The sequence below is a fragment of the Myotis nattereri genome, assembly GCF_964212035.1.
Source record: "Myotis nattereri genome assembly, chromosome: 9".
NCBI lineage: Eukaryota > Metazoa > Chordata > Mammalia > Chiroptera > Vespertilionidae > Myotis > Myotis nattereri.
The window spans coordinates 28,575,778-28,603,283 of NC_138084.1; the positions used below are offsets into that span (position 1 = coordinate 28,575,778).

The following is a 27,506-nucleotide window of genomic DNA, read 5'->3' on the forward strand; positions in this document are numbered from 1 at the left end:
CCCTGCTCTCTCCTGAGTGCCAGGCGCCACTGCTTCCCACACTCAGGTGCACCATGAAGGTAACAACAGTTTTATTTTAAAAACAAGCAAATGCAAAGTAGGACCATCTGATTTGGGGATGTGAACCCTGGCTGTTCCGGTGTGTAATGGGGGCTGTTGTGTGTATGGGGGGGCTGTTCCGGTGTGTAGTGGGTGCTGTTGTGTGTGTAGTGGGGGCTGTTCTGTGTGTAGGGGCGGCTGTTCCAGTGTGTAGTGGGAGGGGTTTTGGTGTGCCTGGTACCCTTTCTACCTTCTCCTATAGAACTCTTTCCTCTTATGGGGAGCTCAGTAAGATGGTTTAAGTATGGCTTGCCCAGCCCCTGCACCCACACAGGTGTGGGCTTATGATTAAGTTGAACCAAAGCCTCTCCCGGTCACAAGGACGGATTCAGTGATGAGTGTCTGACTCACGGTGGGGCAGAACCACCCCGAAGAATTTTTTGTCTCACTATTCCAAAAAGACAACCGCTTTCTTCTAGGTTTCTAAGTTAGAAAAATGAATCAGGGCCATGGGGGCCATGCTATGTGCAGAGAGCTCAAAAAATACAAGAAACTGAGGCAGCGTGGTCCTGGTGCACTGTGGGAACACTGGAACCCAGCTGTGTGGGAAGTGTGCCCTGGGCTTTCCAGGTAAAGAGCCTTTACGTTTCCGTTTTTGCTAAAGCTGGTTTGAGTACGTCTCTGTCACTAGCAGCCCAAGCCCCGACTGTGGAATTCCACTCGCCAACAAGGTGAGGCTGCCTGTGAGGTTCAAGCAGTGCCTCACTGCTTGGCACCAGCAGGACCAGGTCTGCGCTCCCAGGTCTAGGATAAGCAATGCCGGGATACCTTAGGAAAACCTACTGATCGGGAAACAAAACTTGCACCAAACACCCCCGAAACTGCACTGTTAAACTACAGGCAAGGTCAACTGCCCTCGAGGGAAGCAAGAAACAGGACAACCTGCAGGTTGCACTTAGTACCGTGTTGATTGGTCTATTCTTTTAGGTGGGTCATCAAATATAGGAAAAAGGGGTTTTGCAGTCAGATACATTTGTGTCAGCCTGGATTAAACAGCCTTGTGAATGCCCAGAGATAGGACATGAAAGGATAGAGCCTTGAGTGTATCAGGACGCTCCTGTCCCCTGCCCCCCAGATCCAGATGGGGATAATGATGCAGTTTCCCAGAGTTATTTGGACATGAAATTCCCTCTCCTCCCCCCAAATACTCTGTGGGCCTGGAGTTCCATGGAACACTCTTTGGCTTGGGGCTCAACATCTCTGGGTGATGAGGCCATCGGAAGCCCCGGCAGCATCGTGCGTGGGCTCAGGGTGCCCAGAGCGAGTCCTCTCTAGCCTACAGCAATGCGTGGCTTCCCCATCTGTAGGATGGGACCCCATCCAAGGCTTGCTGGCAAGAGTAATTCCTTGGCGTTGGTGGAGCCCCATTTCCACAAGGTTATTAAGATTCCATCATCTCAGAGTCATCAGGCTAATGGGAACGTTTATTCTATAATTTCAGCAGTCAACTAAATTATTTGTTTCCGATGGTGGTTGAAAAAGCTAAGGACGGTTTAACTTGCTTAGGTAAGAATAACTGTGGTCAAAGGGAGAAAAAACACAGCAACCCACATCCATATGCACAAACAGCATTGTGGCCACAGTATGCCGAGCCAAGTCTCAAAATGAAGAGACACACACGCAATTCCTGAAAGCTCCGGCCCCTGCATCCGGGGAGTTACCTTTGACGGTCACGGAGATGGTGGTGTTCTCTCCCACCAGGTAGCCACAGGGCAGCAGCTCGGGCGTCTCGGAGGTGTTGCTGCGCTTGACTTCCCCGATGCTGTAGCCCAGCACACTGTCCGAATTCAGCCCGAGCTGACTCACTGGGTCGACGTGAATGATGTATTCCTGGAAAAAGTAAAACAAAGTCTCCATCAAAGATGTGGCTAAAAATCTGCCCATGACTCATGTTTTCATTGGGTGATTTACAATCATCTGCTCTTCTTTCTCAGCTGAAGCCTGAGTTGAAATGGGCTGTGGAGCGAGGGCAGAAGGGCTCACGTTCTACGGCGTCAGTGCCTCACTGTCACGGGCACTGTGAACGTTTAGTCTGGGTCAACCGAGCACGGAAAAGTCAGGCTGCTTTTCCTGAGCTCAAGTCTCAAAGGCATCGAGACCTGTGAATGGTGCTGGGAAATTTCTGACAAGAAATCTCTCCACCAGCCCCACCTTTTGGCTCAGAGCAAAGGCCATACTGATGACAAAGGGAGCAGAACCCAGGGCTGCTAGAAAAAAAGCAGCTCCTGGAGCTTTAAACAGGAAAATGTGTTCTTCATTGGGAGAATTCCCTCTTAGGTGAGTGACCCAAAGGTTTAATTTAGATCCACGAACTTGGAACGAAGAGCCATGGGCTGCGGGCTCTGAGATGGCCAGACGATGGCCAAGGTGGAAGCCCAATAACAGACCTCCACCTTCAATGGTCTCTTTCCTCACATGTGACACCCACACGTTCTTCTCAGCCCAATGTGTTGTATTTCTAACCAAGGATGTCTCACTGCCCGTCATCAGACATACGGTTTTGGCCCAGGTAACAGGATTGGGCTGCCCTTGGCCTTGAACACCTGCCTACTCACATTTCTATGGACTGGCCTGTGAAGAGGATATGCAATTTTTGGTCAAAGAACAGAGTTTTCTCTGTATGAAGTCACCTGACTAGATGCTAGAAAGAGGCCAGAGTGAACTAGTTAAGTCAGAAGCAAGACCAGCCGAAACCGGTTTGGCTCAGTGGATAGAGCGTCGGCCTCTGGACTGAAAGGTCCTAGGTTCGATTCCGGTCAAGGGCATGTACCTGGGTTGCGGGCACATCCCCAGTAGGAGATGTGCAGGAGGCGGCTGATTGATGTTTCTCTCTCATTGATGTTTCTAACTCTCTATCTCTCTCCCTTCCTCTCTGTAAAAAATCAATAAAATATATTTTTTTTAAAAAAAGAAGAAGCAAGACCAACTCAACTGGACCAACAGAATCTGATTTTAGATCCATGACTTTGGGCAAGTGACCCAACCTGAGCCCAACCTTCTTCGCCTTTAAATGGGAAAATAATAGAACCTTCTTTACAGGCCTGAAAATAAATCGGGGTGATGTAAGGAAAGTGCTTGGTAGGGTCTCAGGCACAGAAAACGTGGGTCATTAGTACTTCCCTGGGGAGATGACTAATGAACACTTATGGCTGTTGACTTGCTTCAGGACAATAGAAAGAAGTGTGCTGAAAGCTTCCTTCAAACCACACTGAATTTCAAGGCTCACTTCAGTACTCTTTGCTCATTTCTCTTGTGGTAAAACCCACTCCAATGATGTGATTGGAATAAATACAAAAATAACTATGCCAACATCCTTGACACTGGCCATTGACCAGATGTTAATGTCTGTGTAGCACTAATCACAGAATGAAGTGTAGGCAAGGACGTGGGCAAGTCGATCAAATAGCTGGAAATAAAGAATGGAAATCTGATGTTTTAGCCACAGCCAATGAACACACACTCCAAAGCAGATGCAATCGGACGAGTCTAAGGTGAAGGTAGATTTGGACAAGAGCAGTTCCCTGTCAGGGGTTCAAACAATTGCTCACTGCTGGAGAAATGACCCTCTGGCTCACCAGTGACGGCCAAGGGCCGTTGGAACAGTCTGGTACGTCAGCAGTCTATACTTACCATCTTCCTTCTGATCATTTGAGTGCCAGGGGACAAGTCCCAGCAACATAAGGATGTGGGAGAGGGGACAGGCCTGAGAAATGGCCGGGTTCAGGACATGAACCATCCTTCCCTCCCTAAGCCCAGGCCCCGCTTCAGGCAGACTGCCATAGCCGTCTGTCTCCTTGAAACACTTACTTTGAACAGCCGTCTAACCACCCCATCGAGCACATCCCACTTCGTCTTGCCACTCACTCCAATGCAGCCAATAAGAAAGATGTGTGGCCTGGAATCCTAAGGGTAAGAAAACGTATGCAGGTGAAAAACAGGTGGACCTTTTCTGACACGGGTTAGCAAGGACCCAGGCTGTCCCAGAGCTCCACCAAAGGTCCGAGAGGGGAATACCAGTCCTATTTGTTTTAACATCAGGTATAATTTAGACTGAATGCAATAGTCTTAACACCTTCCCCTGCTCTATTGCTAAAAATGCAATCTGTGGGGCAGGAAGGGAAGCTCTCCTTTCTGGAATCTAGAACCTTCTACTGAATGCAAACCTTGTCCAGTACGCAGGTCACATCCCTTGCTTGGCATGCTCTCCCCTCTCCTGTCTGCCATTTTTCCTTTCCCAAACATTGGTGATAAACTCACCTCTTCCAGGAAGCTTTCAATGATTGATTTACCGGGCTCAGAGCTCACATTACTTTAATGATTCTGTATACAACTTATATAATGGCATAGTCTGTATTGTTTATTTTTAGGTATTTCTGTCTCATTTGTAAATTAAGTTTGTTGTCTTGCTAGCTCTTAAACTCCCTCAGGATAGACTATGTTTCTATTTTTTTTGTTTGTTTGTTTCTTAAATAATGTGCATTGCCTTTCTTTTAATTAAAAGTGAAAACATAATTGAGAAAACTTTAATAAAACTCTGGGAAATTACAGAAAAATCATCTCTGCCCACAGGGCTCTGCATAGTGGAGGCTAAGTAATTATATTGATTACAAAGAAGCTAATAGAACATTCCATTCGGTTGGGTTTAAAAATATCTGACATGCTCATAAGGATGTAGAATTACGTGAGTGGCAGGGGGCAGGGACGGGTGTATCTGGCAGTTAAGCACAATCAGCAGAGAACAGAGCACCAGTCTGCAGCGAGATGACCTGGCCCCATCGCTTGCTTTGTAGCCTTCAGTAAGCGATGCTTGGGCCTCAGGATTCTCAATTATTAAATGGAGCTAATTACATCTGGTCAACCAACCTCATCTGGCTTCTGCGCTGATCCAGAGCCATACAATTTTTTAAAGTGACTCACAAACTTTTATAAAACATGAAATCTATATGTTCATGCCGGTAATCACTAGAATACAACACATTCGCAGCTATCACCTGCATGTGTTCTAAGAATGAACTCCCCCCGTTGGCAGTCCATCGCTCCACCAGTGAGGCTCTGAAACTGGAGTTCGCTATTGGAGCTTTCTGGGCTGAAATGATGTGAGAGCCGCTGGCAGCCCTCAAATTCCCTGAGACTAGAGAGCCAGCATCAAGTGGAACCCCTGGCGAAGGCAGGTCTGGCTGCAGACACTTTGCTTGGGTGGGAACGACAGGTTCCCCGGCTCTCAGAGACTAAAAGAGACACATTGGCTGGAATGCTAAGAACTAACACAAAAAAACTGAAGGGGACTCAGTGACTCATGCAGCCTCGGCCCACTTATCTGTGAGATGGTCATTCACAGCATGACTTGGATTTAATCAATGGGTGCTTTACGGTATCTTCCCTTCTTTTTCAGCCGAAGCCCAAGTTGAAATGGGCTGTGGAGCGAGGGGGAAAAGAGCTGACCTTCCTTGGGGTCTCTGCCTCACTGTCACAGGCCTGTGAACGATTAGCCTGGCTAAACACCAACGTTGATGTTCAACCCCACTTCTACCCCAGAATAGTCCCTGCTGGGGACATGGCCTCCTGAGGCTCTGGAAGAGAACGAAAGTACTCAGAAAACTCAGATTCCACATCCCAGCCTTGGTGAGTCCGGATATCCCACCCTTCACTCTTAGCCACCTGTGTGCTCCCTGCACTCGCCCTGTGTCCCTGGATGTCTGCTCCACTGCATAAACTGGTGCTCTCAGTCAGCTTACTTCTGTACCTTCTGTGCTAAGTGTGCTTAGCGGCCTTTGCCCAGCTTTGAAGACATATTACATCCAGGAAAGCCATTGCGGAGTGATGTTAGTGATTAGTGAGCTGCGTGAAAGTGAAGGTGGGACCACTCTTTATTAGGCTTTCCAAACGAGAGAGGGCAGGGCTATTCTCTCACGTCAATTGTGTCAATATGCTGCTGGGATTCTGGTTAGTTAAGGAAAGCATTAGTGTTTCCACATCCCCTTAGGTGCTGAGGTCATAGGGTTTGATGAAGAAATCGCTAAGCTAGGTAGTGCTACCTGGGGAAAGGCAGGCAGAGCGGGGAAAGGGATCCAACTAACCTCCTTCCACTTCATTTCCTCCTGAAAGCTGACAACTATCTTAACATGCCTGCCTCCTTCCTTCCGAGCCGAGCATTCACCAGTGTCATCCAGCAACATGTCTGCGAATGGAAAACATCAACAGCCTTAGGCACATGGGCAGCAAAGCCGGCCTCCCGACACCCCCGCTGCCTGTCGGCACAGCAGCGGGACAAACCAGGTGTCGGGGTGTGGGGGATGTAGGGGTGGCGAGGAGGGGAGGGGGCGCAATGAGAATGCAACCACAGAAACCAACGGTGGACCAACCAAGGAATCAGCGGGCTGACGATGTGCCTTGCCAAATGGAAGTGCGAGGGAGACTCAACCAAAAGAGCAACAGCAGCGTCATGGATAAGAAATCAAAGCGTCAGCCTCCATATGCTTACAGAGAAAACCCAGACCATGTCCAATAATTACTGCGCCAGCCTGGAATCCAGCCCGCAGGCCGGAAGATCACAGACCAAGCCATGCCCCAAGTGGGCGCTGCTGCCGTGGGGTTTGTATGCAGCGTTCAACTCGCAGGTCAGCCTCTTAAAATGGATCAAACAGAAGTCAGCATGGTGGGCGGGGGGAGCCAAGCTCATGGCTTGGAGCACTTGAGGTGCCGGAGCAAAGCATGACAGCAGTCTAACGGCTGGGCTCATGTTGGTAGCAGACGCACGCCTAGACACACACACACCCCGAGTGCACGCACGCCTGCTGCCTCCCCATTTGATCTGTTGAGCTGCTTATCTTGGGGCTCTGGCTTAGAGACCGGGTGCCGGCTGCAGGCCTGTCCTGCCCCAGCCCTGTGACCCACTCACCCAGGCTGGTTGACTCAGTGAGGTTCAGGCTGTGCTGGGAGAGGCCCATGGACTGCCTCGGGGAGGCCGAGAGGGACACCTGGGAGGGCGCTCGGCTGCAGCCGCTGCCTTGAGACTCTGACTTTAGCCGGTCATTCTCAGCTTTCAGCTTCTCTATTTCACTCTGCAAAGTGTAAAAGAGAAGCTCATTGACTGGGTGGAGAGAATGCGGGCAAGCCTTTTCTGGAGGAGGGGTTTGGAAGTCCCCTGCAGGGATTCAGTGGGTAGCTCGGCCGAGGCAGAGTCAGTTACACCATCAGGGAGATTCCGCAGTGTTTGCTGCCTTTGCTGCATACACAGACCTGTGGGCAGGGCAGGGTCCATCCTTTCAGAGAGCTGGCCTTTGAAAGGCCTCAGAAATGTTTCCCAAAGTCTGAGTGGTAAGTGAAAAGGAGTCATATCTAAGTTTGAGCAATTCTAGGTTTGACACATTTGCTCTCCGGGATGGCGGTGTGTGTGTGTGTGTGTGTGTGTGTGTGTGTGTGTGTCCCATTTAGAAGAACCCGCAGAGATCTTTCATTCTATGAATATTTATGAAGAACCTATTATGTGCTAAGCATTCCCAGAGAAAGGGATGCAAAAAAGAATAGCTCAGAAGACCCAAATGCCTTCAACCTGCGGCAGAAGATGAGAAGGTTGTAAGAACAGACCTACAGGACCTGGAATGGCTTTGCAGAGGAAGAGGCCTCAGGCTGAGCCTTAAGGGAAGGGTCCATGTGATTGTGCAGAAAGATATCCCGGTGGAGGGACACCATAAGACAGAACTTCCTGGCATGCAAAGGGGGCAGAGACTGGCTCCCTCTGGCTGGTGAGAAGAGTCTGGAGAGTAGAGCTGGTGATGGTGAGTGGGGGTTTGAGAGTGACAAGATGCTGTAGAAGGCCTTGAAGGCCAGGTGAAGGAGACTGCGACTCACCCAGGAGGCAACAGCAGAGCCACTGGAAGTCTCACACGAAGGAGGGATAGGGTTCTCTGATATTTTTTAGCAATATGTGGGAGGAACTGACTGTAAAGAGAAAGGGACTAGGAGAGCAGAGGGCTGCCTCCAGATGCTGATGTGGCTTTGGGGTGTCGCAGGAAGCAGACACCTGCCAATCCTTCCCAGATAGCCTTAGGCTCCGTCAGTGCTCCTGGGTGCTCACCTGCATCCTGTTCATGGCCTCCCGGAGCTGGTCGAGCTGGTGTGCAGAGCTGAGGGCTTCAAGGCGGATGTCCGTCAGTTTCATCTCCTTGTCTCTCAGCTCATTCCGGAGCTGCATGACCGTCTCCGCCTCACTATCCATGCACTCCGAAATGCTAGGGAAAGAAGGATGTTACTGACAAAGGTGCCCTGAGTTCACCTCCTTCCTGGCCTCCACTGACCCCTGGCCCATGCCCGTAACCAGCGGCCCCATGCTTCCTGGAGATGACAATACCAAAAGCCCCTGAAATTCACAGATTTTATGGCTTCTCTACTTTCTTATCTTTGTGGAGCTCTGGCAATCAGAACGGTTTTGTGTGTTTCTTTTAGCAAAATTCCAATAATCTAAGGATAAACAGAGCCAGCAAAGGGGAGTAGTAACCTTGCGAGTTTGACTCCCCACCCCTGCCAATATGTACACAGCTGGGCCCCTATAATGACACCACATGGCCCTTGAGATCTAAACCCACTCAGAGAAACGAGGTCAACTGTCTGTTTTAAAGATTAGATACTCCAGGGTCAGGCAGCTGACGGGTGATTTTTATTTGCCATAAAAAGGAAGAAACCGAAAGATACCGGTGGATGGAGTTAGTTCTTTTAGCCACTAAACCCCCCCACTATGTGTCTAGAGAGCAACATTCTTTCATTCCCCTGCCCCCAATGCTGCTTAACAAGCTCCTGGCAAGGAAGAGCAGCATCTCAGGGGGTTAGAGAGCAGAGAGGACCATGTGACATGGAAGTCAAAGCTGTATCTGAAACGTATGCAGCAGTGTGGCTGTCTTTCCCAGATACACCCCCTTCAAGGGAGGTGGGACCCTGTGGAGTCCCTCTTTTTTAAAAGGTGGTCCTTCTAGGCTGGGCTCCTTATTTGATTTAGTTAAGTTTGCTCTTCAGATACCTGGCAAGTCATCCCAGAGTGGAAGATCATAAAAGTCAAGAGGAATTGTAATGCTAGAAAAGATGGTTCTATTAAAAACAAGCTCTGTTGATTTCAAAGATCAGAGGGTTTGGAGTGAGGGGCGATCCAGAATAGAAAGCTTTGACTTTTTTGGACAGAAGAAGAAAACAAAACAAAACAAAAAACCCAACAAAACCAAACAACCCCAAGTTCATACAGTTACAAAGCTGAAGCTGATTATCTCTGAAAGGCATGGGGAACATGTGGTCTCTGCAGAAACAATCCCGCAGCCCGTCCATAAAACACAGGGAAGGGATCTGGGGCCAAGCAAAACCTGACCTGTAAGAGTGGTTGAGGGTGTGGAAATGCTAATTGCCAAAGAAAAACCATTTATAATCGTTAAAGAGATATAACTGTACTTCGGGGGCAGAAAGGCTAGAAGGAAAATTAACACCTGAACAGCCAAATCTTTTTGTTACTGGTTTCTTGGCCTGTCCCTGAACTATTTTGATTGGAGAGATACAAAGAGAGTAAAACCACCTCCCATTTTTAAGCGTTGTCAGCAGCCAAGGAAACTTCTCCGCTTCTAAATCTACTGAAACCTCCAAAGAACTCCTGAAAATGTTATAATTATTCCCTACGAGAGACTCAAGGCCAACAGATTTGGGACTAATGGGGCTAGAGAGACAAAAATATCTTTAGAATTCAGACCATCGCTTCCCACCTAAGCTCTGTGCTGTGAATAGCTGGGGTTTGTAAGTAAGACTTAACTATAGTCATGCTTTTTTTTTTTTTTTTGGTTTGGGAGTTTTGCAGGGGGAACTATAGTTTTCGATGCAAATGGAGTATAAAGTCTGAACTCAACTCCACTGGGACACTGGTCTCAGCCAGACCATGCACAGATCTCGAAGGCTCCCATTCACGGCAGAGAGCAGTCGGCCTTGGTTCACGCTGGGTCAGTCTGGTCCGCCTGTACCCACAGCCAGGCACTCTGCCCCAGTCTCCTCCACATGGTCTGTACCTTTTCCCTAGAAAGCTGTCCCAGCAAGAGAGACAGTCATTCCTCAGCACCCACCCGACTCTGTGGAATATAGAGCATGGGTAACTGCGAAGCTCGGACAACGATTCTGCAAAGGGCAGCAAACCAAAGTGAAGGTCTGCACAAGGCCCTCCCATGCTCCCTCCACAAGGGGCCGGTTCTCAGAAACACACACTGCACGGCCACAGGGAGCGATGGCCTGCAACACAGAGATGATGGTGAAAACAAGGTCTGCAGCAGCTCCGAGAGTGGCCCCTGTCCCCACTGCTCGAGGCGGAGCCCTGCCGCCTCGGTTCCTTCTCACACTAGCGCCGTGGGGTCACTCCCGGCACTCAGTACAAGTTTGTTCACTTCAGGAACCACTTCCTGAAGCTACCAGATGTATATCGTTTCCACACGTTGTTCCAGCACATTCCTGCTGTTGTCCGGAAGGCAGGCTGTTGGCAGGCCTAATTTTAAACGCCTCGAGTGTGGGAAACTGCCTTCCCACAGCGCCATTCCTGTCACCCACGGGGTAGGGCCTTTGCTGAGTGCCGACTCCTCCGCGTTTGGTTTCTTCTTTGAACCCCCTCTCATGCCTAGATTTGCACATTCTTACAAACCCTTCAAGGTTGGAGAAAGCATTTGTTTCTGCCCAGCCTTTGGAAAAGTAAACAAAACAAACAAACCTCTCCTTGTGCATGGATGCTGTGGGGTGTCCGAAAGCGCCGGAGAGCCGAGTCTGCCCCGCCCAATCCCCGTGGGAAAGTGGTTTGGAGCGCGAGTTCTCCAGATGGTCTGGGGGCCCTGCAGGGCCGAGGGCATCATTGCCACTCGCCTTCATCTTCTTGGCCGCCCAGCAGCACTGGACCCAGTTAGTGCTCCTGCTTCCAAACAGCTTCTTCTCTCTGCTCCTGGGTTTCCTCCCACCTCACTGGCTGCTCTACTTTCTCTTCTTCAAATGTCAGTGAGCCAGAGCTCAGCCCTGGTCCTGCTCTTCTCCATCTCCATTCAACCCCTTGGAGAACCCCTCCAGTTTCCCAGCTTTCAACACCAGCGAGGAGCCTACATCTCCGGAGTCTCTACCTCCACGAACTCTCAGCTGGTTGACATCTCCAGGTGACTGTCTCCTGGGCATCTCAAACATCTCCATGTGCTTCCAACTCCTCTTCCAGAATATATCCTAAATCCACCCAGGACTCCCACTAGCATCAGTCACTCATTCATTCCACCGAATATTTGAATGTCTGCAAAACCAACCATGGAGCTTAGCCTGTAGATTTTTGGGTGGTGGTGGAGGGATGGTGGGGGACAAAGCAATATAACCAAGAAGAATGTACATAACAGGTTGGTGATATTTGCAATGGTAATAAATGAAATGGGAGCGGGGAGAGAGGATGGCGGTGGGGGTGTTGTTTTTTGCAAGGTGCATAGGCAAGGCCTTATGATAACACTGAGCAGACACCTGCAGGAAAGGAGTCTCTTGGGGACAAGTGCACCAGCAGAGGGCACAGGAAGGGCACAGGCTAGCGGTGGGGAGGGTGACTGGAGAGTTCACAGGAGAGGAAGGGACGAGGGGGAGTGCACTCTCAGCCTCTTATGTGATCTCCCTTCCTCCACTCTTGCCCCCTATATATTCCTTATTCACAAAGCAGAGACTGATCTTTGCAAAACACTATTTCAGATCTCACGTTCTTGCTTAAAACTCTCCAACATCTACCCATCACATGAAATCAGATGCAAACTTCAAAGCCTCACATGCAAGAGGCCCCACCTACCTCTGTGGCCTTGGTTCCCTGCCCATCATGTGGCAGCCACGCTTGCCATCCCCCTGATTTTCAGACCTCCAGGCCTGTTTCCACCATAGGCTCCTTGTGCTACTTATTTATCAGGTCAGGAAGGCTGCCCTGCCCGTTCCCTCTCCCTCCCGGCACACCAGTTTCTCATCCTCCTTTGCAGGTGGCTGACCCCGAGCCCTGTCCAGTGGACTGTGGGACGAGGTGACATGTGTCTCTTCCAGACATGGCCCATAAAACCCTCCTGCACCCTCCTCCCCCTCCTGCACAGCTGGAAGCACACAGCACCCAGCCGAGGACTCCGGCCCCATGGGACAGCCAGCCCCAAGTGGAAGAGACCCGGTGCCTGCATTGCCTTGGCAGGCCACCTGCTGACTACGAACATTTGCACTGAGCTTGGAGGGAACCAGAGACAAACATTCAGATGTGCCCTCTGAGCTTTGGGACTGAGTCTGTTACAGCAGCTCGTGTTCCTGACCAGATTGCACCAGCGGTTGCTCCTGCCATGCAGGTCTCAGCTGAAATGCCATCTCTGCAGAGGCCCTCTCCTGACCACGCTGTCATGATGCTCTGTATCCCAACACACTGTTTTCATCCCAGCATTAACCCTCAGCACTGTCTGATTTTCCTAATTTGCTCAGAGTGATGTGTTGAATGTCTATCTCTCCCACTGGTACATGGATCCACCGGAGCAGGAATGTACCTGTCCTGTACATGGTTGTAACCGGAGCCAGGAAAAGTGCCAGGCGCAGACAGAAGCTCGGAAGTGAAGTGTACTGTGTCCTGTCCCTACTACCCCCTGATCCCCAGGGGTGGGAATCTGGTTAGCATCCGCCTTGGTCTCTGTGGAACATCTGGAGTAGTGCCCTGCTGACACAGGTTGTTCTATACAAAGTTTAAATCCAGAAAGAAAGCAGAGGTGAGGAGCTCCTTTCCTTTCTGCTCCGGAACGATGGCATATGTGGCAGCCAGACAAATGGTCCTTTACCTCTTAGGCACTCAGCAGCTCAGAAAGGACTGGCATTCTCAACCACTGGTCTCATCCTTCGCACAGGAGCACAGAGCCCTGGATGGTGGGGGTGGGGGGTGCTGGAGTCCAGGCCTCAGTGCCCCTCCCACGCCCCCTGCTCAGGTTTACCCTCACCCATGACAGAAGTGCATGTGTCTGCAGCCACCCTCAGACCAGGTGCTCCCCAGGGACAGGGCTACTAATCTACTTAAGTAAGATGAAGGCCCCTGAAGGGCCCTGCTTCACTGCTGGGCGGGCCCATGCGGAGTTTCCTCCTCCACGTGGTCTGTGCAGCTGGCGAGCTACAAAGCCTGGCCCATCCTCTTGCCCACATTTCCTGCACCCACCGGGGAAGCTGGCCTTGGGACCCTTGTGTAGTTGCTGTCTCCAGGGGGCTGGCTGGGTGAGGGGCCTCAGGGACGGCTCCACAAACCTGGCCTCCTCAGGTTGGAGGACGGAACAGGAAGAAGGAAGCCCTTCACGCACGGTGTCCGACTTGGCCCCCACAAGAATCCAGTGAGGTAGATGTAACGAATCCCATTTTCATCAATGAAGAATCTAAGGTGTCTCACTTCAGCTCAGTGGCCATTCGAACCCAGGTTCAGTGGCTCTCTTCTCGTAGGCACTGTCTCATCTTGTGGACAACTGTCTTTGCAGATGACCTGAGCTTCATTCAATTCTTTCTCTCCTAACCAGGTCTCTAACAAAAGTCAGCCCCCAGGGGCAAGGGCATCTTCCTCACTGCTGCAGGAAGCCAACTGCGCCACCTTCTAAGGGGATACCTCGGTCTCCCACCTGGCTCTGTCCCATGCCATTCCTGACCTGCTCTTGCCCTTAGCATCTGGGCTTATGCTTTTAGATGGGGCACAGGATGTTTTTAGATGGACTATGACCAGTGAGTGCTCAGTGGAAATCATGGGAGGCTGGTTGGGCGAGAGCAGCTGACTGGTCCCTTCTATGTAACCAGTCACCCAGTGGAGCAGTGCCTAAACCAAGGCTGAGCGAGCAAACACGCGTCTCACTTAACAGAACCAGCTGTGTTCCCAAAGAGCTCGGAACAAATGCACTCATTTTAAACTCACGAGGGGAGTTCAGGGTGATGAGTCATTTTACAAAATACAGGTCCTTTGGTAAAGAGAACTGCCACTGAACCTCTCCATTTTTTTAAACTTCCAATTTCTGAGTGCTGACCTCTGAGAGTCAACACCAAATTACGGTCAAAGAAGAAAAGGGTAGCCCTAACTGGTTTGGCTCAGTGGATAGAGCGTCGGCCTGGGGACTGAAAGGTCCCAGGTTTGATTCCAGTCAAGGGCATGTATCTTGGTTGTGGGTACATCCCCAGTGGGGGCTATGCAGGAAGCAGCTGGTTGATGTTTCTCTCTCATCGATGTTTCTAACTCTCTATCCCTCTCCCTTCCTCTCTGTAAAAATCAATAAAATATATTTTAAAAGAAAAAGAAGAAAAGGGTAATCACGCTAAGCCTTGTCACCCTAAAGAACCAGAACTTCAGCTAACACTGCCAATGCTTATAACACCATCTCCTCATCACAGCAAGATGGTTGTAGCTCTTTTATATCCATTTATCTTGTTCAATCCTTAGGGTGAGTAGACAACTATTTACCCCAATTTGATAAATAAATGGAAACAAAATGAGGTTAAGCAACTCGCCCAAGGCCAACCTACTAATTACCCACAGTGATGTGGCCACCAGAACAAAAACCCGTTTCTTTTCTCTTTCAGCCTCTCCAGTCTTAAATCACTGAAGGGACATGCCTAGTCCTATGAAGGCAAGACATCAAGGATCCCAAGGAGCAGAGGTATCACAGCCAGTCTGCCAGTCACTCCTATTTGAGAAGGTTCCGAAGGGCCAAAGACATCGTCTGACTCCGACAGACAGACTTACAGGGAGTTGGAGTGGGAGGTCCTGAGCAGTGGCGTGGAACCCGAGGAGCCGTTGTGCGGTAACTTTGGTGAGGAAGGCAAAGAAGAGTCCGTCATCTCCTCGATGTCTGAATGAGAGGACGCCGACTTGGGGGACTTCTTCTTCCCGAACGCTTGCTTGAAGGAGCTGCGTAACTGAATAGACAAGACCATCAGCCTGGCAGGGGCCGCGGCCAACACTCAGGCCTACGCAAAACGGGGACATGCAGACCAAAGAGCCATTCGTTCTCCCATGTTTTCCTCCCACTGTGAAAAAGGTCCCCAACAGCTCTCTCCAATCAGTGCATTAGGGGAAGAAGAGTTATCTGGTGTGGACAGCTCGAAGGACTGGCCCTGTGGGTAACATTCCATGCCTACTCTCAGGTCAAGACTAGATGCCAACAGCAAGACAGAGCCTGGCTCAGCAGGTGAGGTCGGGAGGATGAGGGTACACAGCAACGAAGCCGGATGCTCAGACAGGGTGACGGATGCGGATGAGGTTAGTCATATCAATGGATGGGTTAGCTTGGTATCTGGTATTAACAGTCTTGCTTACCTCATTGACCTGCCAGAGAAAATGCAAGCAAAAAATGGGGAAGGGGAAGGAAAAAAGACAATTTTTAACAGAGAAAGCCAGTGACAGGGAAAGCTTTGGACTTTTCAGACACGACATGGCTAATTATAAACACCACACACAGAGGAGGTTTCCAGTAAGATCACAGATCTTTCAAAGCATAAGGGGCACCTTCCTCCATTATGCAAGGAAAAGGATAGCGAGTCTGGAAGTCCCTACAATCCGAGTTCTTCCAGCTTCTCTGTCTGGTTGAAATGACTGCCCCCACCTTCTTGTGCTGATCATTGTTTTGCCTCTCATCAGTCATCTCTCTAATGCCTTAATTTTTCTGGGGGGGGGGGGGGGCATGTCTTGTCTTTTCCCTCAGCAACAAAGGGTGGTTGTACTACTGCACTGGTCCCAACATGGCTGTATATCTCTCTGATATATGTACTTAGGAGCTCCTGCTGTCCTTATATATACATGAGATAACATAATAGCTGGGAATTAGACATCCCACTGTGTTACTAAAAATGGATATTTTAACCATATTGGAAAAAAGAAGCTGGTATATCACAAATTCTCCAAACCATGAGGTGGATCTGAGAATTCTAATGGGAACATAAGGAATTAAAGTGCAATGTTTTCTCTGAGAGCCATGGTAAGCATGTAATTTTCTAGGCCCAAAATAAGATCTTTTAAAAAGTAATCTCCTTTTCAGAAAGTCCCCTTTCCTTCTGAAAACATAGTCTGGGGGCTTTCTTGGCCATTGAGAAATTCAGAAATGGGCCATTCTGAAACAATTAATGGAATTTTTCTTCCATTAATGTTTCATTTATAACAAACTATATGTCCAGGTTGGGGGTGAATCAACATCCCATTCCCCTCTTATTCTTACTTCTGGTCATATTTCCAGAGAGTAGTTATGGAAGCAGAAGGATTTGGCACATAAGCCATCAACCTAAGCCTTTGCCTCTACTTCTGGTGAAATGCCAGATGGAAGAGGAGATTACAAAATTTACACAGAGGTAAGCTCGGGGATTATCTGAGGATGCAAATTATCCATCCTCCTCAATGGCAAGGATAACCAAGAGTAATAACTTTTAAAGCAAAATAAGTAAGTTTTATTTCTTAAACTGAAGAAAACGAGTAGTCACGATTTTTCATAGAAAAGAATCCTCCCTCACCACTTTGATAATCAAATCAGACCATATTTCTCAATAGCATATTGGAAACAGCAACATGAACTACTTCTATTTGTTTAACTCATAACAAATGAGTTGACCAAAAGCCATTAGTAACTTAAAAAAAAATTCCATCAGAATGATGAGAGGGTCACACTAAACCAGCCTTTTAGCTTGGAGCACAAGTCATCAGTAACCAAAGTGATTATTAAATCTTTAACTATTCTATTCCTAGACCTTGCCAACCATCCAAGATGACACAAAATGAGTGAGAAGTGTATGGAGTGAATGAGGACACCAAAGCTACTGTGAAAACACGATGATGTCAGCATGGACAGATGGGGCCCTCTGAGTACTGGCCAATGTCAGGTCAACTTGGGCTGAAGACAGGAACTCTGCTGCCTCAACAGCAGAACTAAAGACTGAGTTGGGAGAGCAGAGTGGGACTTCCCCAGGAGAATGGGAGAAACTGTTCAAGATGCCTCTATACAGACAGTCAAGGAGCTCATTGGGACCGTGGAAACACGGAGAATCGCTGCATGGGGACCCTTCTATTATACTTGACATTTTGAGGTATAAACCCCAAGATCAGAACCATTCACTTACTGCTAACATCACTGTTATGCAACTTTCACTTACAGGCCATGGTCAAAATTTCTCAAAGAGAAGGGTGGTTTAAAGCTACCATGAGCAATTGTATAAATAAATAGATAAGGATTATGATTAACAATGGATAATTAGTGGTAACACTCCAAAAAATACATTGGAACTAAGAAACCACTTAAGAGTAAATTTGCTCTAGTACCTGCAGGTTTCTGGCCAACACGTGATGAGGAAGAAATGACACATATGAAATGAGAGGTGAGTACTTCACATAAAGTCTCATGAACACAGTAAGACTACAAGGTGGTGGTGATTTCGTAAATCCTAGTGTTTGGCTGAGCACAACACTGATTTTAGTAGAAACCTATCCACAAACCACTCCTTCGGATCTACTCCCAAAGGTCGACGTTCTGAAGTTAAGAGCAAGCCTGGGTTGAGACTGGCTCTGATAGTCAGTGCATGAGAGTCTTTGGATGTACACTCACCCAATTCTTTCTCTTCTTTTTCTTTGAATCACTTTCTATGTTGCTGCCCACGCTGGAGTGGCTGGTGGCGCTATTGATGCTGGACACGCTGTCGGAGGAGTGCTGCCTGCGGATGCGGAGGTCTGCAGACTGGGAGGTACCATTTCCTGCAGACCCAAGGTGGGATATCAGCAGCTGCTGCCTCGAGCCCATTCCATTTCCCAGGGAATAACCTCACACCGAAATCCACACACCTGAGGACCACTAGGTGATTCTGTTAGATATCACCTTCTTTTCCTCATGGATAGTATTAAGGCCCTTGAGCAGGTAGGTGCTATACCGTTTGGTCAATTGAGCGGGGGCATACTCTCTCTCCACTTTACCTAAATATGGGGAGGCTCAGAGAGAATCCCCCCAACACCAGCTCTATTAAGCTTTAGACAGGCATAGAAATGAGTTTGTGAATTGCAGCGGTAGTCACCTATGTTTTTAGCGCCCCTCTGCTCACTGCACTAGCCTCCTTTCCTCTCAGGGACATTCCATACGCAATTTCCTCTTCCTGGAATGCTCTTTTCCCTCCACTCTGCCTGGCCAGCTCCTCCTAACCTTCCCATATCAACTCTATCATCAAGTTCTCAGGAAGCCTGATGTCTGAAACACCAGTGGTACCAGGAATACCATTGCCTGAAGTGTCAGTGATTCCAAAATTAAGTCCGCAGACAGTTTTCCTCATGAGCACAGAACTACACATGCAGCCTGGTTTTTAAGAGCACCGTTTCAGAGTCAGACAGACGGGTCTAGTCCCACTTCTGCTTCTAACTACTCCAGGATCACCTCTCGCCTCTGAAACAGTGTTCCCATCAGCACCATATGGAGAGGACCAGGGTAGCACTCATGTGGGTTGTGGGAAAAAAATGAGATCATTCATTATATAACTGAAGCACTGAGCGCAACGCTCAGAACACAGTTCGCCTTCACTATGACTTCTACTATTACTGTTAATGCCATTACTGCAGGAGGGAACTCATCCTCACGTCCACATTGCCCTCCAACTAGGAGACACACAGACAAAGCAATTCACTCAGAAATATTTTCCTGGACAAACATGAGATGAACTCATTTCAGGTTGCCCCACATCAGTATGGAAATATCAAAGCATTAGTGAAGATAAGGGCTATGAAATATTGTGACACTTTGCCAAAAGAAATACATTTTCTCCCATTTTTGAGATATATCAGAGAATAGGATGAGATGGAACAGCTACCTCCCCAGAGGGCAAAAGTCACCTGATGAAGTATCTGCCTCCCAGGACCTGTCCATGGACAGGACACCCAGCCCCGGGTAGAGAGCTGCATCACTCACTGTTAGGGGAGGGCTCCTAGGGGCAGGCAGGCAGTGTTTCTGTACCTACCTTTGCAGTTGAGCTCCGGAGTGTTAATTACTCCATTAATGGCAGCCTGGGCAGCTGCATTCTGTTTCTTTAGCAACTCAATGGTTTTTCTTAACTCATTCAGTTCGGAATCCTGAGGAGCAGAGAAAAAAATACTGGTTGTTCTAAGATCATTCTCTGTAGCCTTAGCTGGTTTGGCTCAGTAGATAGAACATCGGCCTGCAGACTGAAGGTTCCCAGGTTTGATTCCGGTCAAGGGCACATGCCTGGGTTGCGGGCTCGATCCCCAGTGTGGGTTATGAAGGAGGCAGCCAATCGATAATTCTCTCTCTTCATTGATGTTTCTCTCTCTTTCTTCCCTCCCTTCCTCTCTGAAATCAATAAAAAATATATTAAAAAATCATTCACTGTATAGAGTTCAACTGAAGTGCAAGTTTCAACAGAGGATGATAAGGAATACAGGAGTTCTAAAAAAACCTTTGTCTCAAACAGGAGGTTGGGCCAGTTTTCAGCATAGGTATCTGAGCCAAGAAACCAGCAGGAATAGGACCATGACAATCTGCCCTGATACATGTACCACCTCTCCATCTAGGTCGTATTTTCACTCAACATGACTACTCTTTAACAACTAAAGAAGTACACTAAAATCTATACAATTATCCGGAATGAAAGAGAATACTATTTTTAGGTGTGTTGTTCACTCCAAGTAGGGAGGGGGGGAAAGCATCCTTTCTGCTTTACCTTCTGCTCAGCCGTCATGGTCAAACTCTGGAGCCTGATTGTCATGTTTCCAAGACTCTGTTCAAAGGCTGCCACGAGGTGAGCCTGGAGGGAGAGACACAGCCCTGTTACATTACCTTATAAGGTGAGCGTGCCTAAACAGTGCCAGCCTTACAGACTGAAACCCTCAGAGCACCACATGAGTTATCCCCTGCCCAATTCTTCAGCCTATTGAGCCCCACTGCCCAGTACCCTTTGGGATACAGTTATTCTAGCTTTTGTGTCTCAAACGCCTCATGGTTCTTCCCACCTCAGGGCCTTTTTCCATGCTTTGCCCTCTGCCTGGGATGCTCTAGCCCCACTGCCTCCTGTCTAACAAGTTTTGCATATCCTTCTCAAGAGATCTCAGCTCACGCTGTCATGACACCCCCGATGGGGTTGGTTCCTTCAGACTCAATCTCAAAGGCACAATGGACGGTAGTATCACAGTCAAAAATACACATGCTCTTGTGACTGCTGCTTCACGTCTCTACACAGCAGGACAACCTTCTGTTCATCAAACACCAAGCTCACCGCAGAGGCTCACACTGAGCATGTTTGCAGAACGAATGGACAAAGTGGTTGGCATATTTTGCCCGTTATAATCTTCGTTAATTAAAAGCCACAGAAAGGCCCATCTGCTACCTCCTTAGTTAGAGAGCCCTTCCCCTGCTCCCCCAGGGAATTATGCCCTTCTCCTGAGCTCCCCTGCACTCTTATATACCTCAATTAGAGGAATATAATGGCATCAGTTGCATCATTATTTTCTATATTACTAAGACAGTCTTAAAAATGCTACCAATTATAATTAAAATATGCATCCAATTTTCAAAGATGTTAAAATGTTTAAAAAAAAGTGTATGTTAGAATTGAGAAATGTGATGTTTTCCTATCTTCCCCCTTCTCCGCAACCCTCTTCAAGGGGAAGATGTGACTTTGTGTTCCAACACCAAACCTTCTTCCTTTTCCACAGGGCAGCAGGTGATACACTGACTGGCTGACTGAGGATCCTGATAATATTGTTAAAACAAAGAATAAAGAATGGACAAGTCATGTAATTCTATTGGCCTCAGTTTATTCATCCATAAAATGGGAGCTATAGCTTCTTCCCAGCGTTATTATGAGCATTAAATGAAACAATGTAAGTGAAAATGGTCTATAAACTATTAAGGAAGTGTGAAACACAGGAATAAATGGACCGGGGGGGGGGGAGGGGTGAGAAAGGAAGAGGCCTGGGAATGAGAAAACGGCAAAAAATGCTATCAGAATATAGGAATAGGGAGATCAAGAAAGGGTCCTCGGAGAGGGGTGGGTGGACACACAGAGGGACACAGAGGGTTACAGAAGGAATGAGAAGGATACTTGAGAGTCTTGGGAGAAGTTAATACTTGATCAGTTGGAAAATTCTAGAAGAAAAGATGGGTGATGCACACTGTGAAGAGTAAGAGCTGGATACAGCTTTGTGGGGGAGGAGTCATTGCCCTAGGCTGGGAAGAGGGCCTGTGGACACTGCAATTTAAGGAGGAGAGATTTGAGGAGTGAGTCAGAGGCCTCTATCACCAGACCTCATCAAGCGAAAACCATGGTGAGAGATAAGATCGTCTCTAAGATCACCGCTGAATCTTTTTTCCAACAGCCATAGGGTCTGGCAGGGAGCAGGGCTATTGGTAATAGAAATGCTAAGTGGACTAGCCAGTTTCTTTCTGATTATATGCTCTCTGTCTTAAAAACCAAGAAAATGCCTTTGCATTTTAAAATAAAGAGATGTACTTTAGTTTGCCCTGGAGAATGTGGCAAAACCAAAGCCAATTTAATTCAAGACAGTCACACAGTGGATGAAGGAAGCCGTCCAGGACATGGACGTACTAGTAAAAAGAAAATGAGTGTTATCCATGCATTTCAAAAGAATGTCAAGATCACATTTCAATGACTGGATTTCCATTTATTTCAAAACTTTGTTTGATTGCCACCCATGATTCTATTCATGGGCATTTATATCTTCTATCCAATAAAAACCAAAACCTGACCCCATGAAGACTGCCAGAGAGAAAGTGTTTCTGCAAAGCTCAGGAAGAAACCGCATTTGCTCTGAGGAACCAGAGGACTGTTTTGCTGGGGAACGGAAGGACCGACTTTGTGTCATGAATGCAACTATGAAAATACGGGCTGAGGTTGTTGCGAGCCTGGTTCAGCACCTTCTCATCCAGCACCGTCTCACATTCCCGGGAAAACAAACACAAGCGATATAAAAACACCCAAGAAGGTGGCTCTGAGTAGTTTGCCCTAGAAAAACAAACACAGTTTGGCCTGTGGGAGAGATGGCAGACAATAAAACACCCTGGTGGTGTGTGGTAAGGCTAAATATTTACTTTAAAACAATACTGGATTCACTGGCCTTGCGAGGAGCAACACACACTTTTAGAATAATAGTAATGTCAGGGCTCTCACGCTGACTCCTCTGAAACAGAGAGCAGGGTTTCAGTGGCCCAAAGCAAGGTCCCGTGGAGCATGAGGTCATTGGAAGAGTGAACCCAAGTTCATTATAAGTAAACTAGAGGCCTGGTGCACGAATTTGTGCACAGGTGGGGTCCAGCCAGCCCCACCCCCGATTGGGGTGGGGGAGGATCAGGGGTGTGGCCATCCATGGGAGGGGCCCTGGACGGTTGGTGGGCCGGCCCTGTCCCCTCTGGTCGAACTCCCAGTTGAGGGGACAATTTGCATATTACCCTTTTATTATATAGGATTACTATCTTTTGACGATTAAGGGTCAGTAATTGACAGCTGTAATTCTTACCTAAGGGAGCAGTTCTGAACTTAGGAGGGGGGCTGCTGTTAAATCTCACATATTTGGATTATACCAGGAGATCCTGGCTTGCTGGGTCAGAGGTCGGTTCTGGATTCAAATGGTGACCCACATAAAGAGTCCACCCTCAGAAAAAGACTTCTGCTGTTTTTCTGAATAGGATCTAAGCCTCAAAACCCAGATCTCACATCAATTTCCGAAGTTCTTTTGAAAGCATTACTCATGGTGGATGATGTAAAAAAGATAAAGAAGGATTACAAAGCACACAATGGCCTAGTATGTTAGGGTTTTGAAAGAAAATTGAAGATTTCTAGAAATGTAAGAGAGCTAAAAAAAAAAAAAAAAAAAAAGAGCATAAGTGACCACAATCACCAAATACTGAGCTTGTAATCAAGGCCCAGCACTGTGTGAGGCACCATGTGCAGACTTTAAAGAGCAATAGTTTCCTTGAGCAGCCTCAGGCTTGAGCCAGGAATTACCTGGGCTAAAACTCCAGCTAAATATTAATTCCGGGTACTGACTCAGCTTCTTGGTCCAAGGAAGACAACCTTTTGAAACTACTTTTTACTTAACGGCATGCCATGGGGTCATACAGGTTGCTTTCTGACCGGCGCGTACACATGTATTTGTGGTCTCAGGCTGGGCTGTGCATTCCTGGGTAGGAAGTACCTTCCAAACCTCAGGCTCTGCCTTCTGAGCTTCAGCCCTGCAGCAGGAGTCCTGTACAGACTGGTCTGATGGGGTAGGAGATCTCTGTGTCTATTCTAACTCCCATAATTCTATAACCCCATACAGGGAAGTTTTCTAGGAGTAAACCTGACCACCTCACAGCTCTGCTTAGAACTCACTGAGAAGGCTCCACTAACAGCTGAGAGCCTTTGTGATGTGCCCTGACCATTGCCTTTCATTGATGCCTCCTTTCTTCCCCCCTTTTCCTCCCCTCCACCTGCCTCTTACCCCTATCCAAGCCATAGATTCTAATTACACAAAACAACTTATATAATCTCCAAATGCACCAAGATCTTTCACCTTGGGCTTTTGCACAAATTATTCTTTCAGCATAATGGTTAGTATGCTGTCCTCCCCATGCACCCTCCCCTATACAGTATCCATCAGATGTCACCTCCTCCAGGAAGCCTTCCTGGATCTCCTCCTGCCCCATAGAGAATGCGTTATGTGCTTCTCCCACATATTCCCACAACCTTTTCTCTTTATCTCAATCATAACACTTATCATGTCATAGCAAAAGTGTTTTGTCTTTCTGCTGTACCAGACAAAGAACACTGAGATGACAGTGACTTGCTTGCTTTGCTGTTGAACCCACAGTGCTTGGGGCATAGTTGGCACTTAAACAATTGCTGAATTGAATGCCGGTTGGCAGTGCCCCCTGAACACGTAATTGTGTATGTTATAATTACAGAGCAGTCAGCTATTTACTTGGGAGCCTTAGATCCCTCCACCTTTTTTTCCTTAGATGAGAATTTTCAGAAAGAGGAAGGGAAGAAAATGAACATTTCTGACCACTTAATATATCCCAGGTACTGGTCACATGACAACCCTGAGAGGTATTATCATCACCCATCATTGAGAACAGCAAATCCAAGCGCAGAGGGTAAAGAATTTTCCCAAAGCACAGAGCCTGCAAGTGTCAGCGCCGACATTCACACTCATGATGCTAAAGTCTGCATCCTATTTATTACACCACACTGGTTCCATGGTTCTCCGGGGCAGGAGGCCTTGAGGTAATGCTCAGAAGCGGGCAGGGGCCACCTCCCCTCCCGATGGCTGCTGCCCTGGGTCTATACTCACATTTGCTGTCAGCTGGGTGGTCAAAGCTGAAACCTTTTCCTGGGAGGCATCCAGCTCCCGCCGCAGTTTGCGAATCTAAAGGGGACAGGGGACAGGGTTACTTGCTTTGGGAGTCCGTTTCCAGGTTGAGCTGGGTAAGAGAATTGATGGCAGTGAAAGTGGGAATCCAACCAGCAAACTGTTCCTTACCTCTGACTGGCATTTTTCTTCTGGCTGTAAAGAAAACACAGGGAGGTTAGAGGATCAAATCTAATCGGAGGAACAAAGAGCTGCGCAGTCCAGCCTGCGGGGACCGCATTTAGATGAGCCCAGCAGTCTGGAAGATTTATTCGTTGCTTTCCTGGGGTATTTTTCTGGCTAGACTGGTTCGATCAATTTGACTATCTGAAAAGGCCAAAAACAAACGGCATATTATTTTAAGAAATTAGGAAGAATTGGAACACGCTCATTGTTGTGAGGAGCCCCTGTCCCCGTGTGGAGACAGTGACAGGGTCAGGGGCTCAGGACAGGGTGTGGTGAGAAGGGGATGAGTCAGGGCAGGGTTTGCCGGATTTAACAAATAAAATATCGGACAACCAGTTAAATTCTATTACTATTATTATTGTTAATTATTATTATTTTTAGTTTAAGTATGCCTCATGTCATCTTGGGACATACTTATGCTAAAAAATTATTTGTTGTTCACCTGCATTTCAAATTTAACTGGGTGCTCTGTATTTTACCTGGCAAACCCCACCTGGGAGTAGGGAGGCCTGCACATAAGTTAACTCTGCCCCAGTTCATCCTCCCTCTCATCTCCCCAGGGCACTGCAGACAGGAAGACGCCTAGACTTAAGGGAGGCCAGGAGCCCCTGCCAGCCAGCCTGTGGACATCCCAGATTATAAGGATAAATGTGACCTTTACCTTCCTGCTGCCCCACCTCGAGTTCCCCAGTCACCTATGACCCTGAGGAGTAAAGGTGAAGCCTGTGGGTCCTCTTACTGGCAGAACCTTCCATGCTGGGCCCCATGTCTGAGGTGACACGGCTGTGCCAGTGGGAGAACAAAACAACCTCCCTCCTCCCGCCGGGGGACCCCGCTGCAGGTGGAACCTTCCTTTCCCTCTCCCTGGGTTCCCAAGGGGCCCAGGAAAGAAGCTCCCCTACCCCTTCCTGCCCTTCTCACCACCCCCACTCACACGTCTCCAGGGGAAGCAGGGACTTGGAAGCCAGGCAGGCGAGTGAGAATCACTAAGGATCCTATTTTGTCCTTGGGTCCTCCCTGTATGTCCTAATCCAAATTTATTAGTGATAAACCCATTATTTTTTCAAAAACAGCATCTGACTCTGGTGCCTACTTCTCTATTCAGAATACAAATGGGGAGGATTCATTAGACCCCGAAGACCCCACACCCATCAGCTGGGGCAGGTTCCTGTCAGTCTCCCTTCACTCCCTGCTCCCCACTGCCCTCGCCCCTGACCCTGCCCAAGAGCCCCCGCCCTCCCGGCTGGCTCCTACAACAGCAACTAATTTTTAGGCACCAAACTGTCTAATCCTTGCAGTAACTCCATAAAGTAGGTTAGTTTGTATTCCCTCTGGGGCTCAGATAGGTTTGGTATTCTGCCTACGTCACATAGCTCATCTTAGAAACACTTTCAGGAGAAGGTCTGGAGATGTCCTCAGGGTCCACTTTTTCCTCCCAGATAATATTTCCTTATCCTTCTTTGCCTGTCTGCCCATCCATCCATCCCCATCCTCCTGCCTAATGAATATTTATTGATTTCCTACATGCACCAGGCACTGTTTAAGAACCTAGGTAACAGCTGTGAGTGAACATGAACAAGTCCCCTACCTCATGTTACTTACTTTCTGGTACTAATAACTAGCATTTACTCATTAGTGCCACACGTCAGCAATTGTTCCAAGCACTTTATATTCAGTATTCATTTAACCCTCATAGCAACCCTTGGAGTAGGTAGTAATACTAGCACCTCCTGTTTGGCAGATGAGGAGAATTAGGCACAAAGAGGTTAAATAATCTACCCATGGTCACAGCTGGTAAGTGGTAGAGCTGGGATTAGACCCAAGAGTTTCATAGTAGAATGAAGTGTTTGCACTGCCTGGCAGTTGGAAGGCCATCCCTAGGCTTTCCTAGTAGATGATGGCTTAGACAACCCTTCCCAACGTTACTATACAGAAAGCCTTTAAATTGAAAGCCGGGACTCTGTGGTGAAACTTCAGACAAGACAATCAGCTGAAGAAAGAGGTACTTTGGAGTTGGAGGGGTGAGGTGGGTAGGAGCAGAAGAGAGTATCTCTAGTTCCTTCGAATCAAACCATGTCAACAACCACAGAAGTCTTTGCTTGCCATAGGCCTAAGAAAGAACAGTCAGGCCGTGGTCTCTTTAATTTGATTCTGAGATGGCCTTTTACTTACAAGGGGCTATATATAGTTTGTCTTGCTCTGTAGCCCAGAAATCTAGCCTTACCAAACATAGAATTATTAAGCAAACAAACAAACAAAAACCAGCACACCTGTCCTCCACAGAATTAAGGGCTAAAGAACTGTCAATTCTCAATTAAAGAAAATATTTTTTCCCTATAGGAATTCCCAAATATTTATGTGCATGGCTATAAAAAGTAAGCACCACAGAACAGAACCAATCTAGCACCATATTTGATTACATTTGGCTTCGGTCACTAACAGTCTCATTGATGGTGAACATGTAGGAGTGCTTACTCTGTGCTCTGTGCATTGTATTTATTGCTTTACATGCATTTTCTTATTTTATGGAAGCCTATTTTTATGAACACCTATTGGGCACCAGGAATAAAAACAGAAAAATTTCTTGTCCTCAAGGAATTTATATTGTAGCAAAATATAATCTTCAGAACATTTAATCCTCATTACAACTCCAGAAAGTAGGGACAGTTCTTCTTTCTATTTTACAGATAAAGAAACCGAGGCAGGTAGATTAATATACTGTTCAAGGACTTTCTTTTCAAATTCTACCAGCAGGTGGCTAAGGCTTTTCACACATTCTAACTCGTCACCACGCACAGCACAATGCCACTAACAAAGCAGCCGATTCCTGATTTATTGATTG

General features: G+C 47.7%; 1 protein-coding gene across 1 annotated transcript in view; it reads right to left on the minus strand.

Annotated features, from left to right (window-relative positions):
- NAV2 (neuron navigator 2) overlaps positions 1–27,506 on the minus strand; it is a 357,889-nt gene that overhangs the window by 14,984 nt on the left and 315,399 nt on the right. Inside the window, exons 21-31 of the mRNA XM_081100068.1 lie at positions 24,611–24,634; positions 24,422–24,496; positions 19,792–19,875; positions 19,072–19,183; positions 17,682–17,827; positions 14,840–15,012; positions 8,177–8,330; positions 6,998–7,160; positions 6,177–6,277; positions 3,907–4,002; positions 1,761–1,929 (exon numbers count right to left, since the gene is read on the minus strand). Of these exons, the coding sequence (XP_080956194.1) occupies positions 1,761–1,929; positions 3,907–4,002; positions 6,177–6,277; positions 6,998–7,160; positions 8,177–8,330; positions 14,840–15,012; positions 17,682–17,827; positions 19,072–19,183; positions 19,792–19,875; positions 24,422–24,496; positions 24,611–24,634 (1,297 nt within the window). The remainder of the gene's footprint in view (positions 1–1,760; positions 1,930–3,906; positions 4,003–6,176; positions 6,278–6,997; positions 7,161–8,176; positions 8,331–14,839; positions 15,013–17,681; positions 17,828–19,071; positions 19,184–19,791; positions 19,876–24,421; positions 24,497–24,610; positions 24,635–27,506) is intronic.